We start from the raw sequence: 15,901 nt of genomic DNA, 5'->3' as shown, positions 1-15,901 counted from the left end.
TAATGTGATAAGGAACGGAACTGAAATTAGAGGATGTGCCATCTCTGCTGGGCGCCACCCACTCATTTCTTGTAGGCTGGTTAAGGCCAAGTCCCACCTTGAGACTCGGCCCATTGTAGGCTGGTTAAGGCCAAGTCCCGCCTTGAGACTCGGCCCAGTCGGAGGCTGGCCACCGCAGGGCCAACCCTACTCTGCAAATGCCTCTCGTCTCCAGCCTCTCCTTACATATTCCCGCTCCCTCCTGACCTTAACTAAAGTCTGGTGCTCTCTTGGGGATGCTGATTCTCCCTGCAGACATCCACGGATGTGACTTTTAAACCCCAAGTACGGGGTTGACAGGCTGAAGTGATAGCCTTGTTAGCCTCTGTCACGGGCTGAACTGTGCCCCGCAAATTCATGCGTTAAAAGTTCTAACCCCCAGTACTTCAGAATGTGATTGAATCTGGAGCTGGGATCTTTAAAGAGGTAACATGAGGTCATTCGGGTGGGCCCTAAGCCAGCTCCTCACGATGGGGAGGAAAACAGGACACAGACATGTATAGGAGGACCACTTGAGGACATGGAGGGGTGGCCACCTGTAAGCCGAGGAGAGAGGCCTTTGAAGAAACCCGCTCTGCCCAACACCTTGATCTTAAACTTCCAGAATTATATAAAAATTAGTTTCTGCTGTTTAAGCCACACGGCCGCTCCGTGGTACTTTGCTACTGCAGGCTCCGCAAACTAATACTTCTTCCCATTCTCTTGCCTCGCTTGGCTTTTCTCTCCCCCTCCTTCTCCGGGGGCCTGTGCCACGGGCTCAGTCCTCCACTCGAACCCATTCCCTGCCACCTAGGGAGGCCTCAGAGGGCACGCTAGGTACCTGCCAGACACCCTGGCTTCTCTGTTGCTTCTCATCTCCGGCGACCTGCTGTCAGTCTTGGCCACCCATGCTCTGGACTGGCAAACCTGAAACCGCTCCACTTCCCCACGCCGCGAATTCAAGCGCCCCATCCCCGGCCCCATGTTCACCCATGTGGCCCATTCGACTGTTATGAAAGGACCAGTCTCTGAGTCGATCAGACCATCTTCATCCCTCTCCCTTTCCGCTAAGCCCCCATCGGCCCATCAGTTTGGATTACGACTGTGCTATTGCTGACACCCTAAGTCTGTCAACCTGTCTTTTTCTCTTAGCAGCCTGGCAAAACTCCAGCCTGGATGAACCCAACTGTCTGTCACTCCAGGCCCTCACCTGGGGGGTCCAGCTACACCCACACTGCTCATGTCCAACCTCCATGCTCAACAATTCTACTGCATTTCTCTGTTCAGTCTGCTCTGCCACCTTCTGCTCCAAGTCTCTAAACTCTTCTGCCCTTCTCAAACCGCCAAGCACCTTGCTCTCAACAAGCCAGAAGCTGTCCGTGCGCCCCGCCTCCTGGCAAGTTCCTCTACCTGTGTTCCGAATCCCAGCCCCTCCCGGTCTCAAGAGACTGTCTCTTCTGAGCATCCTTTATCTTTTCTCTCTCACGTGATACCAGACACTCCCATCAACATTGTAAATGGCTCGAGTCTCTTCCATATTAAAAGAAAGCCCACCTTGGGCTCTCCCCAGTCACTCCTCTATCTCTTCCCTCCCCCTTCGCAGCCTCCCTTCTTGAAAGGGTCCTATCTATTTCTCCACCTCTCCCTCAGTCTTTCAACCCGCTAAGCTGGTTTCCGCTTCTGCCGCAAACTGCAACAGCCCTGACAAGTCACCAACAGCTCCCAAGTTGCGGGACGTGATGGGCACTTCTTCCCGGGTCCCTGACCTGAGCTGTAAAACACAGCTCTAACCGGCCAGTCCCCTGCTTACAAGTCCTTCAGTGGCTCCCCATCACTCGTAGGATCAAGACCAAAATCCTGAACGTGGACGACGCACCCCTGGCTCGTCCTACTGTCCCCAGCTCTCTCGTGTGGAGCCTCCGCCCGGGTAGTGCCCTTTCTGCTCTCGGTGGCATTTCCACCGGTCACCTCTCACTCATCCTCAGCAGTCGCGCCCTCAGGGTCTTCCCTGGCCCGCCCCAAGCAAGGCTCCCTCGTTACACGCTCTCGGCGCACCTACACTCTCCCTGATAACAGCCTGGCAATTCGGGTATCACTAGTTTTGTACCTCTGTCTCTCTCCCCCAGTATGTGGCACAGCACACAGCATGCTGAATAAATGAATGAACAAACAAATCCACATCCAATCTAGACTGAGTCCTCTCTGGAATGGTTCTGGAAGTGACCTTTGGCACAGAGTGGCTTCATGGGCCCTGCCATTCTGCACATTTAAGCACAGACACCCAGAGTCTAGTCCCCTCAGCCTTGAACTTTCCTAGGCTCCATCGTTCCCTCCTTTATTGGTGAAAAGCAAACTGTGGCCCAGGGCCCCAACCTGGCCGCCACCCGTTTGTATAAATCATATTTTATTGAAAAACGACATCACTCATTTGTTTAAGTATTGTCCGCGTCTGCTCTCACCTGTAACGACAGAGCTGAGTGATCGCAACAGAGACCATATGGCCACGAGGCCTAAAATATTTACCATCTGGGGCTTTAAAGGAAACGTTTGCTGACCCGTGGTATGAAGCATCGCGCAGGACACCTACTGTGTGCTGTGGGGAAAGTCGAGTAAGTGTGTCATGGTGACAAAGGGGTGGTTCAGGGTTTCGATCGGAGTGATCCTCTTATCGGCATCTATGGTCAGCATCTTCTTCAACAGGTCAATGAACTCCCGCCGGTCTGCCTTTTCCACCAGCATGTCGCTCCCTTCCAAGTCTGTTGTCATGTTCACCTGGAAGCAAGTAGGGACAGGTTACGAAGACCCCGCTGGGCCCCCCTTCTCCCTGACCGCCCCTATTTCCCACCCCGCAGCTCCATCGCAATCTCTCAACCACCCCTTCCCAATTCCCAGAGGGCCGTGTCTGCTCCGTGGAAAGCACTGTCATATGTCATTATTGCCCACAGGATGTGGCTGTTCTCTCTGCAGAGAAAGCTGAGGGAGGTCATGCTCGGGGAAGGGAGAGGTCACTGCTGGTACCTGCAAATTCACATAAGTGACAGGGCGTACGCTCCCCTGTTTCAATCAGTTAAATTGAAATGCTCCTCACATCACATCTCATTGAAAATGACCACAAGAGGAAAAGGGGTCTGGAGGCTGGTTCCATAACAGTGTGAAGGTTCTTAATGCTACTGACTTGTACAGTTAAAAGTGGTGAAATGGGAAATTTTAGGTTACGTGGATTTTACCACAATTCAAAAACTACAACGAAACAGTACCAAATAAGATGCAAAAAGGTTTCTTTTTATTTAACCTTTGGAGGGAAACGTAGGGGCCTCAGTGCGTTCCTCCTATGTCTGCAGTGGCTCAGTCGTCGTGGAGCTTCCTGAGTTAGGGCCAGGGTCATCTGGGTCCCTGTGTCCGCTGGGCTTTCCTCTGGCCGGGACAAGCAGGAAAGCTGGACACAGGATTTCTCGTCCCAGAGCAAGTCCATACTAGCATAGCCTTTAAAAGACTAGTTTTGTGGTGCTTTCTCTGTTTTCTGAGACATGCTCTGGAAAGCAATTTCGGTTTTCATAGACAATCTAAGCTTCTAATCAACCGACAAGTATGCTTTACTCAGCAACATGATTTTTGGTTACACTCATCTTCAGTAAGAGGTGTGCTAAGTGTTTATTGGTCTCTAGCTTTACTTCTCATTGCTTTTCAGAAAAATTCACTTTGGATCGTCCTGGTTTTAGACTAGTCTTTACACGAAAAATAACTGAAGTTCTAGAATTTTCTCTGGGCACAAAGGTGAGAGACTTTGGTCCCTCCAAGTGAGCTGAGCGAGACCGAGTGCAGTGTGTTGAACTGTGTCCCCCCAAAAGATATGTCTAAGTCCTAATCCCCAGTGCCTGTGAATATGATCATCCTCGGAAATAGGGTCTCTACAGATGTAATCAAGTTAAAATGAGGTCAGACTGGAAGAGGGTGAGCCTTAAATCTAATGACTGGTATTTTTATAAGAGGAAAAAGAGGGAGATTTGGACGTCGGGACAGGAGGAAACACAGATGAAGGCCGCATGAGGGAAGTAGGGGTGGGAGGGGGAGACGCAGGGGCGCTGAGGACCGCCGGGGGCCACCAGAAGCTAGGAGAGGGGCGCGGGGCCGTTTCTTCCTGGAGCCTTCGGAGGGAACGTGGCCCTGCTGGTACTTTGATTTTCAGGTTCTGCCTCCAGAACTATGTTGTCTTTAGCCCCCCAATTTGTGGTACTTTCCTACGGCAGCCCTAGAGAACTAACACTGAATCGTGGGCATTGAACTTAGATGTTCTAGTGGGCTTGGGTTCCTCTCTTGGAAACATCAGTAAGATTGGCTGGTACTATTTCACGAATGGGAACCAATAAACTGAAGCCGTTTTTAAAGAGCTGCCGTGAGGTTTTAAAAATGTTCCACGAACCCAGTGGTATTCTTACTAAGGCTGGCATATCATTGTTCAAGGTCAAGGTCAACCACGGCAGTTGAGTAAGGTGGATTTCTAGCCACCCTCCTATACTACTCCTGCAGAAGTCTTGTTATGCTTGGTTTTTACAGGGCTGACATTGCATACTCACCCACAAAGCTTACCTGGGCCATGTCATCTAGACAGTTGAAAATGTACTTCCTTGCTTCTTTTGACTTAGTGCCCTTTCCGCTCTCGGTGGCATTTCCACCGGTCACCTCTCACTCATCCTCAGCAGTCGCGCCCTCAGGGTCTTCCCTGGCCCGCCCCAAGCAAGGCTCCCTCGTTACACGCTCTCGGCGCACCTACACTCTCCCTGATAACAGCCTGGCAATTCGGGTATCACTAGTTTTGTACCTCTGTCTCTCTCCCCCAGTATGTGGCACAGCACACGGCATGCTGAATAAATGAATGAACAAACAAATCCACATCCAATCTAGACTGAGTCCTCTCTGGAATGGTTCTGGAAGTGACCTTTGGCACAGAGTGGCTTCATGGGCCCTGCCATTCTGCACATTTAAGCACAGACACCCAGAGTCTAGTCCCCTCAGCCTTGAACTTTCCTAGGCTCCATCGTTCCCTCCTTTATTGGTGAAAAGCAAACTGTGGCCCAGGGCCCCAACCTGGCCGCCACCCGTTTGTATAAATCATATTTTATTGAAAAACGACATCACTCATTTGTTTAAGTATTGTCCGCGTCTGCTCTCACCTGTAACGACAGAGCTGAGTGATCGCAACAGAGACCATATGGCCACGAGGCCTAAAATATTTACCATCTGGGGCTTTAAAGGAAACGTTTGCTGACCCGTGGTATGAAGCATCGCGCAGGACACCTACTGTGTGCTGTGGGGAAAGTCGAGTAAGTGTGTCATGGTGACAAAGGGGTGGTTCAGGGTTTCGATCGGAGTGATCCTCTTATCGGCATCTATGGTCAGCATCTTCTTCAACAGGTCAATGAACTCCCGCCGGTCTGCCTTTTCCACCAGCATGTCGCTCCCTTCCAAGTCTGTTGTCATGTTCACCTGGAAGCAAGTAGGGACAGGTTACGAAGACCCCGCTGGGCCCCCCTTCTCCCTGACCGCCCCTATTTCCCACCCCGCAGCTCCATCGCAATCTCTCAACCACCCCTTCCCAATTCCCAGAGGGCCGTGTCTGCTCCGTGGAAAGCACTGTCATATGTCATTATTGCCCACAGGATGTGGCTGTTCTCTCTGCAGAGAAAGCTGAGGGAGGTCATGCTCGGGGAAGGGAGAGGTCACTGCTGGTACCTGCAAATTCACATAAGTGACAGGGCGTACGCTCCCCTGTTTCAATCAGTTAAATTGAAATGCTCCTCACATCACATCTCATTGAAAATGACCACAAGAGGAAAAGGGGTCTGGAGGCTGGTTCCATAACAGTGTGAAGGTTCTTAATGCTACTGACTTGTACAGTTAAAAGTGGTGAAATGGGAAATTTTAGGTTACGTGGATTTTACCACAATTCAAAAACTACAACGAAACAGTACCAAATAAGATGCAAAAAGGTTTCTTTTTATTTAACCTTTGGAGGGAAACGTAGGGGCCTCAGTGCGTTCCTCCTATGTCTGCAGTGGCTCAGTCGTCGTGGAGCTTCCTGAGTTAGGGCCAGGGTCATCTGGGTCCCTGTGTCCGCTGGGCTTTCCTCTGGCCGGGACAAGCAGGAAAGCTGGACACAGGATTTCTCGTCCCAGAGCAAGTCCATACTAGCATAGCCTTTAAAAGACTAGTTTTGTGGTGCTTTCTCTGTTTTCTGAGACATGCTCTGGAAAGCAATTTCGGTTTTCATAGACAATCTAAGCTTCTAATCAACCGACAAGTATGCTTTACTCAGCAACATGATTTTTGGTTACACTCATCTTCAGTAAGAGGTGTGCTAAGTGTTTATTGGTCTCTAGCTTTACTTCTCATTGCTTTTCAGAAAAATTCACTTTGGATCGTCCTGGTTTTAGACTAGTCTTTACACGAAAAATAACTGAAGTTCTAGAATTTTCTCTGGGCACAAAGGTGAGAGACTTTGGTCCCTCCAAGTGAGCTGAGCGAGACCGAGTGCAGTGTGTTGAACTGTGTCCCCCCAAAAGATATGTCTAAGTCCTAATCCCCAGTGCCTGTGAATATGATCATCCTCGGAAATAGGGTCTCTACAGATGTAATCAAGTTAAAATGAGGTCAGACTGGAAGACGGTGAGCCTTAAATCTAATGACTGGTATTTTTATAAGAGGAAAAAGAGGGAGATTTGGACGTTGGGACAGGAGGAAACACAGATGAAGGCCGCATGAGGGAAGTAGGGGTGGGAGGGGGAAACGCAGGGGCGCTGAGGACCGCCGGGGGCCGCCAGAAGCCGCCAGAAGCTAGGAGAGGGGCGTGGGGCCGTTTCTTCCTCGAGCCTTCGGAGGGAACGTGGCCCTGCTGGTACTTTGATTTTCAGGTTCTGCCTCCAGAACTATGTTGTCTTTAGCCCCCCGCAATTTGTGGTACTTTCCTACGGCAGCCCTAGAGAACTAACACTGAATCGTGGGCATTGAACTTAGATGTTCTAGTGGGCTTGGGTTCCTCTCTTGGAAACATCAGTAAGATTGGCTGGTACTATTTCACGAATGGGAACCAATAAACTGAAGCCGTTTTTAAAGAGCTGCCGTGAGGTTTTAAAAATGTTCCACGAACCCAGTGGTATTCTTACTAAGGCTGGCATATCATTGTTCGAGGTCAAGGTCAACCACGGCAGTTGAGTAAGGTGGATTTCTAGCCACCATCCTATACTACTCCTGCAGAAGTCTTGTTATGCTTGGTTTTTACAGGGCTGACATTGCATACTCACCCACAAAGCTTACCTGGGCCATGTCATCTAGACAGTTGAAAATGTACTTTCTTGCTTCTTTTGACTTAATCCCCGTCTCTGCTTCATGGTCATCTGGTGTCTGGTCAAGAGAGGCAAAAGCCGAAGGGTAATGTGAATTAGTTTCTGGTCATTAAACCGTCAAGCTTCTGCATCTCACGGAGGGTCTTTTCCCCACCTTTCAGAAAAGGAGGCTTTGGTACTTCTTAAAGTGACCTGCACACAAATTACTTTCTCTCTTCATACCCCACACTAACTCACCCTACTGCCTTCCTTCCCGTAAACACCTGTCAGGGGCCTGCTCTAAGTCAGGTCCGGAGGATTCCAAGATGAGCAAGATACACCATCTCCGTGATAACCCGACATTCTTCCCGAATTTAAGGGATAAAGTCAGATTCCATATGTGGAAAGGCAGAAGCCCTTTCCTACACAGTTTTAAAATTTTAAGTTAATATTATGTATCAGACTCTTACACATACAGGTCTCACTACGCCAGGTACTACTCTAAAGCACATGAACTCATTTAAGACTCTTCACAATGCTCTTAGGTAGGATGATTACCAACCAATTTCCAGCGGGAGAAGCAGGAATGGAAAGCTTAAGGAGCTTGTCAGGGTCTCACGGCCAGCAAGTGGCAGCTGGCTGTGGCGTCTGTGTTCTGAGCCGCCCCTCCGCCTGGGGCTGGGGCACACACACCCCCTTCCCTCACTGGCCTTGGTCTAGGAAGCTGCTGTTTCCAATCATCGTGGGATTTGGGACTCATCCATGGACCACAGGTAATTAATCCTCAAAATCCCATTCAAGGACAGCACTCTTGCATCTGCTAAGATCTAGGCTTTGATTCCAGGAACAGCTGGACAAGGAGGACTGAAGCTCTTGACTAAGATAGAGAAGTGAACCTCGCCTCTGCCTGTTCTCACCCTCGTCCACCCCAGGACTCTTGCTGGACTTGACCTTGAGCTACTCATCCTCAGTTACCAAACACCGCCCTCCCACCACTAGCCCGAGTGCCTGTTTTGCTCCCCACTCTCTTTACTAAATCTTTTATAACTGTTGGCCGCACACTATCTTTCAATCGTGTTAGAATTTGGCTGCGGTTTCTGTCCAAAAAACACCCACCCACTCTTGCAAGAAAAGCAGCACCTAAAATGAGCATAAAACATACTTAAAGCTGGCATTATTTTCTCCTTCCCAGGAAAATACATTAATTTTAATTACTAGGCGTAGATCAAAGTGAAAGCAAAATATGTTTCTGTTAGAGTGAAACCCCCCCGAGTTTACTGGTGTGTGAGGTGCGCGGCACCACCTGCTAGCCGGGGCACAGCAACCCCCCACAGCCCCCCAACCCGCCCCAGCCTCAGGGGGGCCACGCTGCTTGGGCTGTCTCCTTTGCCTGAAGTCCCTCTTGATCTTTTAGAGCCCGACTCAGATGGTCCTCCCGTCCCTCAGCCACACCCTGTTCCCACCGGGACACGTGTTACTTCGGGACAGGACTTGGCCCTTGGGTCTCCTCTGGGCTGGGGTCTCCTTGAGGGCAGGGGGTGGGTCGTTTCACTCGCCACACCAATCGGACAGGTCACCAGGTTTACCTGATTGAATCCTGGGAATTTAGCCATCAGAGACGGGCCCTCACGCTTTGCAGGGGCAGCGGGCCAAGCACAGCTGTGTTTCTGAACATTCAAATTCCTCCACACCACGTACCAGCGACAGCTGCCCCTCCCCCGCGGTGCTGGCAGAGTGAGACCCAGGATCCACGTGTCACCGTCAACAGCTCCCCACTGATCTGACCATCCCAGTGCCCTCCTTCCCCGAGTGCTGGGCGCTGGCGAGGGATGGAGGGGACACTCTTCCTACCTTCAGCCTCCACAGAGGATACGGCGAGTCTGTGTCACGGTTGAAAAACCTAGTTGTCTTTGTCCCTGCACTTAATAAATATTCAGCTGGCAAACCCTGTGTTTGTGAGATATACCGAATCTGCAAGAAAAGATGAGAATGAAGTCAGGGCTTTTCCTGTCACTACACGTATGGTATACTAATGGTTCCAGTGCCTTTGAGAAAAATGACAACATTGTAAGGAAAGAAAGAAGTACAAAATGAAAAAGGGAAAAGAGGAATAAAGACAGAAAAAAAAAAAAGCGAGGTTAAGGGAAGCAAGCCTTGGGAAATGACATCACACTCCTCAACCCTACCCACACGTCATGTCATGAAGTGTTAATCCAGACGAAGCATGAGTGCTTGCCGTGAACACCTGTGCTATGTGCTACCTGGACCCACCTGATCATACTCTGAAGCGCCTGGGTAGAGCGGCCAGCCCAGAAACAGCTCTGCGATGACACAGCCCAAGGACCACATATCAATTGCCTCACAAAATGGTAAACCAAGGATGATCTCGGGGGCTCTGGAAAAGAAGAGCGGAAGAAAGCATTAGCAGTTTGGAAACGCAGACGGCTCTTTCTATGTGAATTCTACTTAAAATCCCATCGTTCGAACTGAGGGTGCCATTCCTGACCCCCTCTAGAGGACCTGTGGTCCTCACGCTGTGTTGCAGTGATCCACGCTTTGGCCTGGTCCTGTCGGCGGGGAGCCCAGTCCGATGGCTGGTCTGTGGCTCTAGAACAGACCTACGGGAAACCACATCTATTGACTTTATTACCATTACGCTCCAACCAGAGCAGCTAAGAGCCACTGCAGAGATTCTCGGGAGACCAATCTTTAGAGAACACCTAGGTTTTACAAAGGAATTCTGAAATACAGGTACCCTATTTTCAATAATACATATAAAACAGGTTGCTTCCGCCCAGAATAATGGGATTAAATCCAATATCCATTCATGCCAACGATCCCTTTCTTAGGAGTTTGTGTCTCCCAAGGAAACATTATTTTTTTCATTAGCTTCTAAAAAGCTCATCTCTTAAGAAGTTCTCTAATATCACAATTATAGAACCGTGTTTACGAATACATAATCTGAGTGTCCATCAGTATTCTGTTCCTGGCTGTAGGAGTTACGTCACTTCACATGACAGTCAAGGTTACATACTGGGGCTTCCGAAGGAAATAACCTAAACTCAGAGAACACTTCACACGTGCTTAGTAATCAAAACCAGAGACCACAGAGTGCATCGTCTTTCCTAAGAACCGTTCCTGATTAGGTAGGGGTACATTTTGGAGAAAACCAAGTTCAAAGTATGAGACATGAACACAGCCGATATTTTTAAAACATGCAGCTCCAGGCACTCTGCTGATCATGAGATGCATTAGCCCAACTTCTGTTTCCTCTAAAAGTTGCCCACTTGATTAAGTAACGCAAGAAGATGCTACTTTCCTACCCTTCCAGCAGCCTGCAGTGGGAGTGGAGGAGCTGGGGGGCCTTTCCTATGTGGGTTATGTCCATCCGTCTAGCTCGAGAGGAAGGGTGCGATCAAAAACACCTCCTCTTGCCTCAGAGCTTCAAGCTGAATTTTTCCTGCACTTTAAGATGCACTTCCCTGCCTGGCTCCTATAAATTCCTTAGCATCTTTTTTCTCTATATAATAGCATCGAGGAAACAAAACAAAAACCCAAACGTCCTGTTACAAAGTCTTGATTGTTCAGATGTAAAAAGGAGTTTCTTCACCTCCTTTGAGCTGGGGATTCAGCTCTGTGGCTGGGTCGTCGGTCTGGGCAGCAAGAAACGCTCTTCCTGCAATCCAGGGCTGGGTCTTCCTGGGCAGGTGTGAGTGGCCTCGGTGCTGCTTACCGGGCCTGCCGTGCCGCGTCCCTCACTGCTGTGCATTCTCAGTTGCCAGTGTTCTGCCAGTCACGTGGTCCTCTCTGGTCCGTGAACGCAGGAGGCCGTTTTTGCCCTCTGGTACTGATGCACTGGGATGTCTGTGGTGGTCGTGTGGCCCATCACTGCTGGACCGTCCTGTATCACGGGGCCTCTGATCCCACAACCGGCCTAGGTGGCTGTGTCCAGCGTGGGAGAATTCTGGTGCCGGTTCCCGAGGACCCCCTCCCCCTACTCTGACAGGCTGCTGACTCCGGATCACTCATCTCTGGACCTCTGTCCTCCTGTTCCTGTGACCTGTGCCTTTGGGCTTGGCAGCCTGGACACTCCAGTCTCCAGGCCAGGTCTTAGGAACAGGCCAGTCTGGTTCCGTGGGGACATCTCTGGACCTGACCATGGGGCGGCCCTTCCTATCAGGTTAATCAATTGGTTCTCTAAGCAGGCCGCTTGGAACCCCTGGAAACCTTCTCAGTTTCTTTCCTTTGATGATGTGCCTGCCAGGCAGAATCTAATAAACGAGACTGTCGTGACAAGGGCACTTCGGTGCTATTCTTTGGCAGGAAACACCGGACGTGGATTTCGTCAGCTGACGTTATGTGAACGGGGCCTGTGAAAAATCGCTTTCCGTCATTTTCCATTAGAAAATGAAACGGCAGCCGTTCACGGTGCCATAACATGTACAGCAGAATATTTTCCTTGCTGTGACTATAACGAACAAATGCTCAAGTGTCAGGTGAAATGCTTGGGAGACAAAAGAAATCGAAGGCATAGTCCTGTCCCCAAGGGGCCCCGATGCCGGGAAGGCAGCACTGAAACACATGTGACCACTAAAGGTGAATAAAAAGCATACACAAGATAAACACACAGATAGGAAAACAGAGCTAATGCGAGCACGCAAACATGATCTAGCATCTCCCATCAAAAAAAAAAAAAAAAAAAGAAGCAAAACACAAGAACAAAACACACCAAAACCAAACCAAACCCTTCCTAATCCCTTCTGCTCCCTGCAGCTGTTGCTCCGTTTCTCTGTTCTCTTTCCAGAGCCAGCTCTAAGAACGGCCGGCCATTTCCATCGACCCTCGCCTCCTCTCGCCGGACTTCCGCCCTCCGCTCCCCTCGGGGGCTGTGGTCATCGAGATCAGCGGTGACCACGCTGTCGCAGCCATTGGTCAACTTCTCAGCTCTGAGACCCAAGAGCCTCATTCCTGTCACACGGTTGACCATTCATTCCCTTCTGTTCTGAAATAGTCTTGGTCTTCACGACACCACACGTGCCCATACTTGTCCTGTCTCTCTGCGTGTGGCTTATCTGTTTCCTTCGCTGGCTTGTCCTCTACCCAACTGCTACACGATGGCAATGTCCTTGGACCCCTTCTCTTCTCTCTTTTTTTTAATCTTTGTTCTAGGTCATTGTTATGGATTAAATTAAATTGTGTCCTCCCCCTCCCCAAAGACCCATTGAAGTCCTAATTACTGATATCTCAGAATGTGATCTTATTTGGGAGTGGGGTCACTGCAGATGTCATTAGTTAAGATGACATCATATTGGAGTAGGGTGGGCCCTTCATCCAATATGACTGGTGTCCTAATAAGAAGAGAAAAATTTAGACACAGATGCAGAGGGAAGATGGCCAGGTGAAGATGGAGACGGAGACTGGAGTGATGGTGCCGCAAGTCGAGAATCTTCCTGGGCCACTACAAGCTAGAAAAGGCAAGGAACAATTCTCTCCCAGAGGCTTCCGAGGGAGCATGTCCCTGCTGACACCTTGCTTTTGGATTTCTAGCTTCCAGAACTGTGAGAAAATAAATATCTGTTGTTCTAAGTCAAGTATTTTGTGGTACGTGTTTCCACAGCCCTAAGAAACTGATATAGTAATCACATCCATTCCCACAGGTTCAAATTCCATTTGTATTTTCGAATGTCTCTCTCATCATGGACCTTTCTCAGTTCCAGATTTATGTTCTGACGGCCTGACATCTCCACTGGAATGTCTCGCGATGAGCCCAAACTTTGTAGGTTTAAAAGGGAACTCTACCCCCGTGTCCCCCGCCCCCCAACATACTCCTCCCTCTGTCCTCCCTGTTTCACGAAATGAAATTACCCACCTCCCTCCTGCCCCATTACTTATACTAGAAAACTAAGAAAGATCTCTGATTCCTCTCTCTCTCCCTTCATCCTCACTACCCAATCCATCAATATGGCCAGCTCCAAAGTAGATTTCAAACTGGTCCCTGGTCTTCTACCTCTGCTGCCACCTGTCTGGCCCTGGCCATCCCGTCTCACCTGGAGCCTCCTTTCCGGTCTTTCCTTCCTCCAATCTACTCTCTGCATAGCTGCCAAAGTGAACAGGTTACACCTGCCTCGGCTTTTACTACTTCAGAGGCTCCCCGCTGCACTTAGAGTGAAACCTAAATCCCTCCCACAGCCAGAGGGACCCCCACGATCGGGACCAGCTCTCCGCTGTCACTGCAATCCACATTCCTAGTTCAATCAGCTCCAGTCCAATCCATTTCCTTTCAATTTCCAGAATACCTAAGCTGTTTCCGGACCTGGAGCCTTCATGCAATGGCGTTGCTTCTGCCTCAGATGCTCTCAGATGGCTGCCTCCTTCTCATCCTTCAAACCTCAGCTTAATTGTCACCACCACAGACAGGCCTCCCTTGACACCAGTTAGTTTCCATCTATAGTGCCATAAATGTCACTTTATAGCACTTTCCCAGTAACCTGCTTACGGTCTCTCACCCTGCTCAGTCCACGAGGGCAGCACAGTGCCTGGCACTTAGCAGCCATTCAATCGATAAGGATTTGTGGATTGAATAAGCCTTTATTAAATATAAGGAAGTGCTACAATACGTGATTCAGACGAACAGTTCTAAGGCAGCGCCAACAAAGGAGAGTGGAAGGGGTGGATCTCTGTGAAGGAAGGAAAGCTCGGGCCCGCGGGGCGCAGGGCGCAGCCTGAGAGGAGCAGGCCTCCACGCAGGTGCGAACCGCAGCCCGTGCCCAGCTGTGCGAGGCACCTGCAGCACGGCTAGCGCCCAGGCACCTGTGTGTAAGCGGCTCACAAAAGGATCACAGTAAACATCTCAGCGAGAGCAGCAGGGGGGCGGGTAATGCAGCATCAGGACTTTAGGACTGAAAGAGCCACCGAGGTTTAGTCCTCTCGAGCCCGTCTCTTAACTCTCTTGAAGCCGGTACCCCGCTTAGCTCCCACTGGGGCTGGCCTGACTGAGCCCTCTTCGATCCCCTTACTGCTTGCTCTTGAACCTTCCTGCTGGCCTCTCGCCTTTGGGTCCAACCTTTTCCAATCCGCCCCCAAACTCTGCCTCATCCCTAGCGGTGTGTCCTTTCCCCTGCACGCATGATTCCTGGGTCACCTTCTGATGTAGCCGGTTCCTCTCCCCTCCTTCCTTCCTCACTCAAACACACACTGCCCATTTTCTCTGTGCTGGTATACCAGGCGATGAAGATATAAACACGAATAACCAGACTGGGCCGATCAATATTAACTGAGCGCCTACTGTTCTAAATACATACCGGCATATCTGCCTCCCAGTAAACCTTCTGAAGGGCAGAGTCTGGGCCTCACTATGCTTCCACCCTCAGTCGACACACAGCAGATGCTCCACAAATATCTGCTCGACACTCAGGCCATGAACCTTCGGGTGATGAAGGCACTTCTCTATCTGCCTCCCTTCCCCCCAGTAATTCTTGGAGCCTGAAGACCATTCTGCTGTGATCTGGCAGATGCCGTGTCCCCTGCTCTGCTGATCCACAAGGCTCTGAGCTTCTGGAAGTTCAAATTCAAGTCTAAAATGTTTCCTTTTGTTGAGCGCACCTGAAGCACATTTTGATGGGTGCAAAGGCTCATTTATTCTTGAGTGAAGAAGAAACCAGTCTTACTAATGGTTATTCTAAGCCAGAATTTGGTTCAAGCTTCATTCGTTTACTCACATGTTTGAATATTCAACCTCCATTTCCCGAGTGTCTCTTGTGTGCCAGGCACTGTGCTGGGTGCCGAAGATAGACGACTAAACCAGAGCCCATGGCTCCTCCAGGAGTCCGACATGTAGCTGGAGGCAACGTTATGCCAACAGCTAACATACAACGTGCCGAGCGTGTGCCCAGAACACGGAAGACGGACTGACCGGGGGAGGAGAGGCAAGCAGGGAGGGCTTCCTGGGAGAAGTTTCGGCTGAGTCTCGGTAAGCGGACAGGTGGAGGTGGCCTCCAGGCACAGGTCAGGGTGAGTGCACGTCCCTTCCCCGCTCCCTATGTCGCTGCTGTCCTAGCACAGTGCCTGAGCATGGCAGGTGCTCACTACACATTGGTATAAGGAATCGGTCTCTCTGTTGTAATCCCACGCCCCCGGCTGGCACGGTTTTCCCTGAAGCTGGCACTGTCTCCTGGGGCAACACCTCCTATGACAAGAGCCAGACCACTTGGCCTTTCTGTTTCAAAGTTTGCCTGCTGTAAAAAAAAAATCACATTCCAGTTTCTTCCACGGGGGCTGTTTCTGTTCTCAGCTCGGGTCCACAGCAGGTAGGACTCCTGGCTGGAGAGAGGGCCTCGCCCACTGGGCTCACATCGCCCAGCTTCCGTTAACGACTCATCCTTCATTTGCCACCCCGTGGAATCAATCTCCTCGTTGCTATTTTGGGACATCAAAAATACTTGAAACATACATGAAGTGTCAGACAAAATTTGCACCTAAGAAAGAGAGGGATTGTTCCTTTCCAACATTCCCATAGCGAGACGCTGAAAATTTTATTTTTCTATAGAAAGGGAATAAACAACTGT

General features: G+C 50.1%; 1 protein-coding gene across 1 annotated transcript in view; it reads right to left on the bottom strand.

Annotated features, from left to right (window-relative positions):
* HIPK2 (homeodomain interacting protein kinase 2) overlaps positions 1-15,901 on the bottom strand; it is a 135,623-nt gene that overhangs the window by 57,579 nt on the left and 62,143 nt on the right. Inside the window, exons 2-5 of the mRNA XM_023530266.1 lie at positions 9,609-9,732; positions 9,189-9,308; positions 7,330-7,416; positions 5,318-5,502 (exon numbers count right to left, since the gene is read on the bottom strand). Of these exons, the coding sequence (XP_023386034.1) occupies positions 5,318-5,502; positions 7,330-7,416; positions 9,189-9,308; positions 9,609-9,732 (516 nt within the window). The remainder of the gene's footprint in view (positions 1-5,317; positions 5,503-7,329; positions 7,417-9,188; positions 9,309-9,608; positions 9,733-15,901) is intronic.

The sequence above is a fragment of the Pteropus vampyrus genome, unplaced genomic scaffold (genome assembly GCF_000151845.1).
Source record: "Pteropus vampyrus isolate Shadow unplaced genomic scaffold, Pvam_2.0 Scaffold48, whole genome shotgun sequence".
NCBI lineage: Eukaryota > Metazoa > Chordata > Mammalia > Chiroptera > Pteropodidae > Pteropus > Pteropus vampyrus.
The sequence above is the reverse complement of the archived record's forward strand: the minus strand, read 5'-3'. Positions and strand labels throughout refer to the sequence as shown.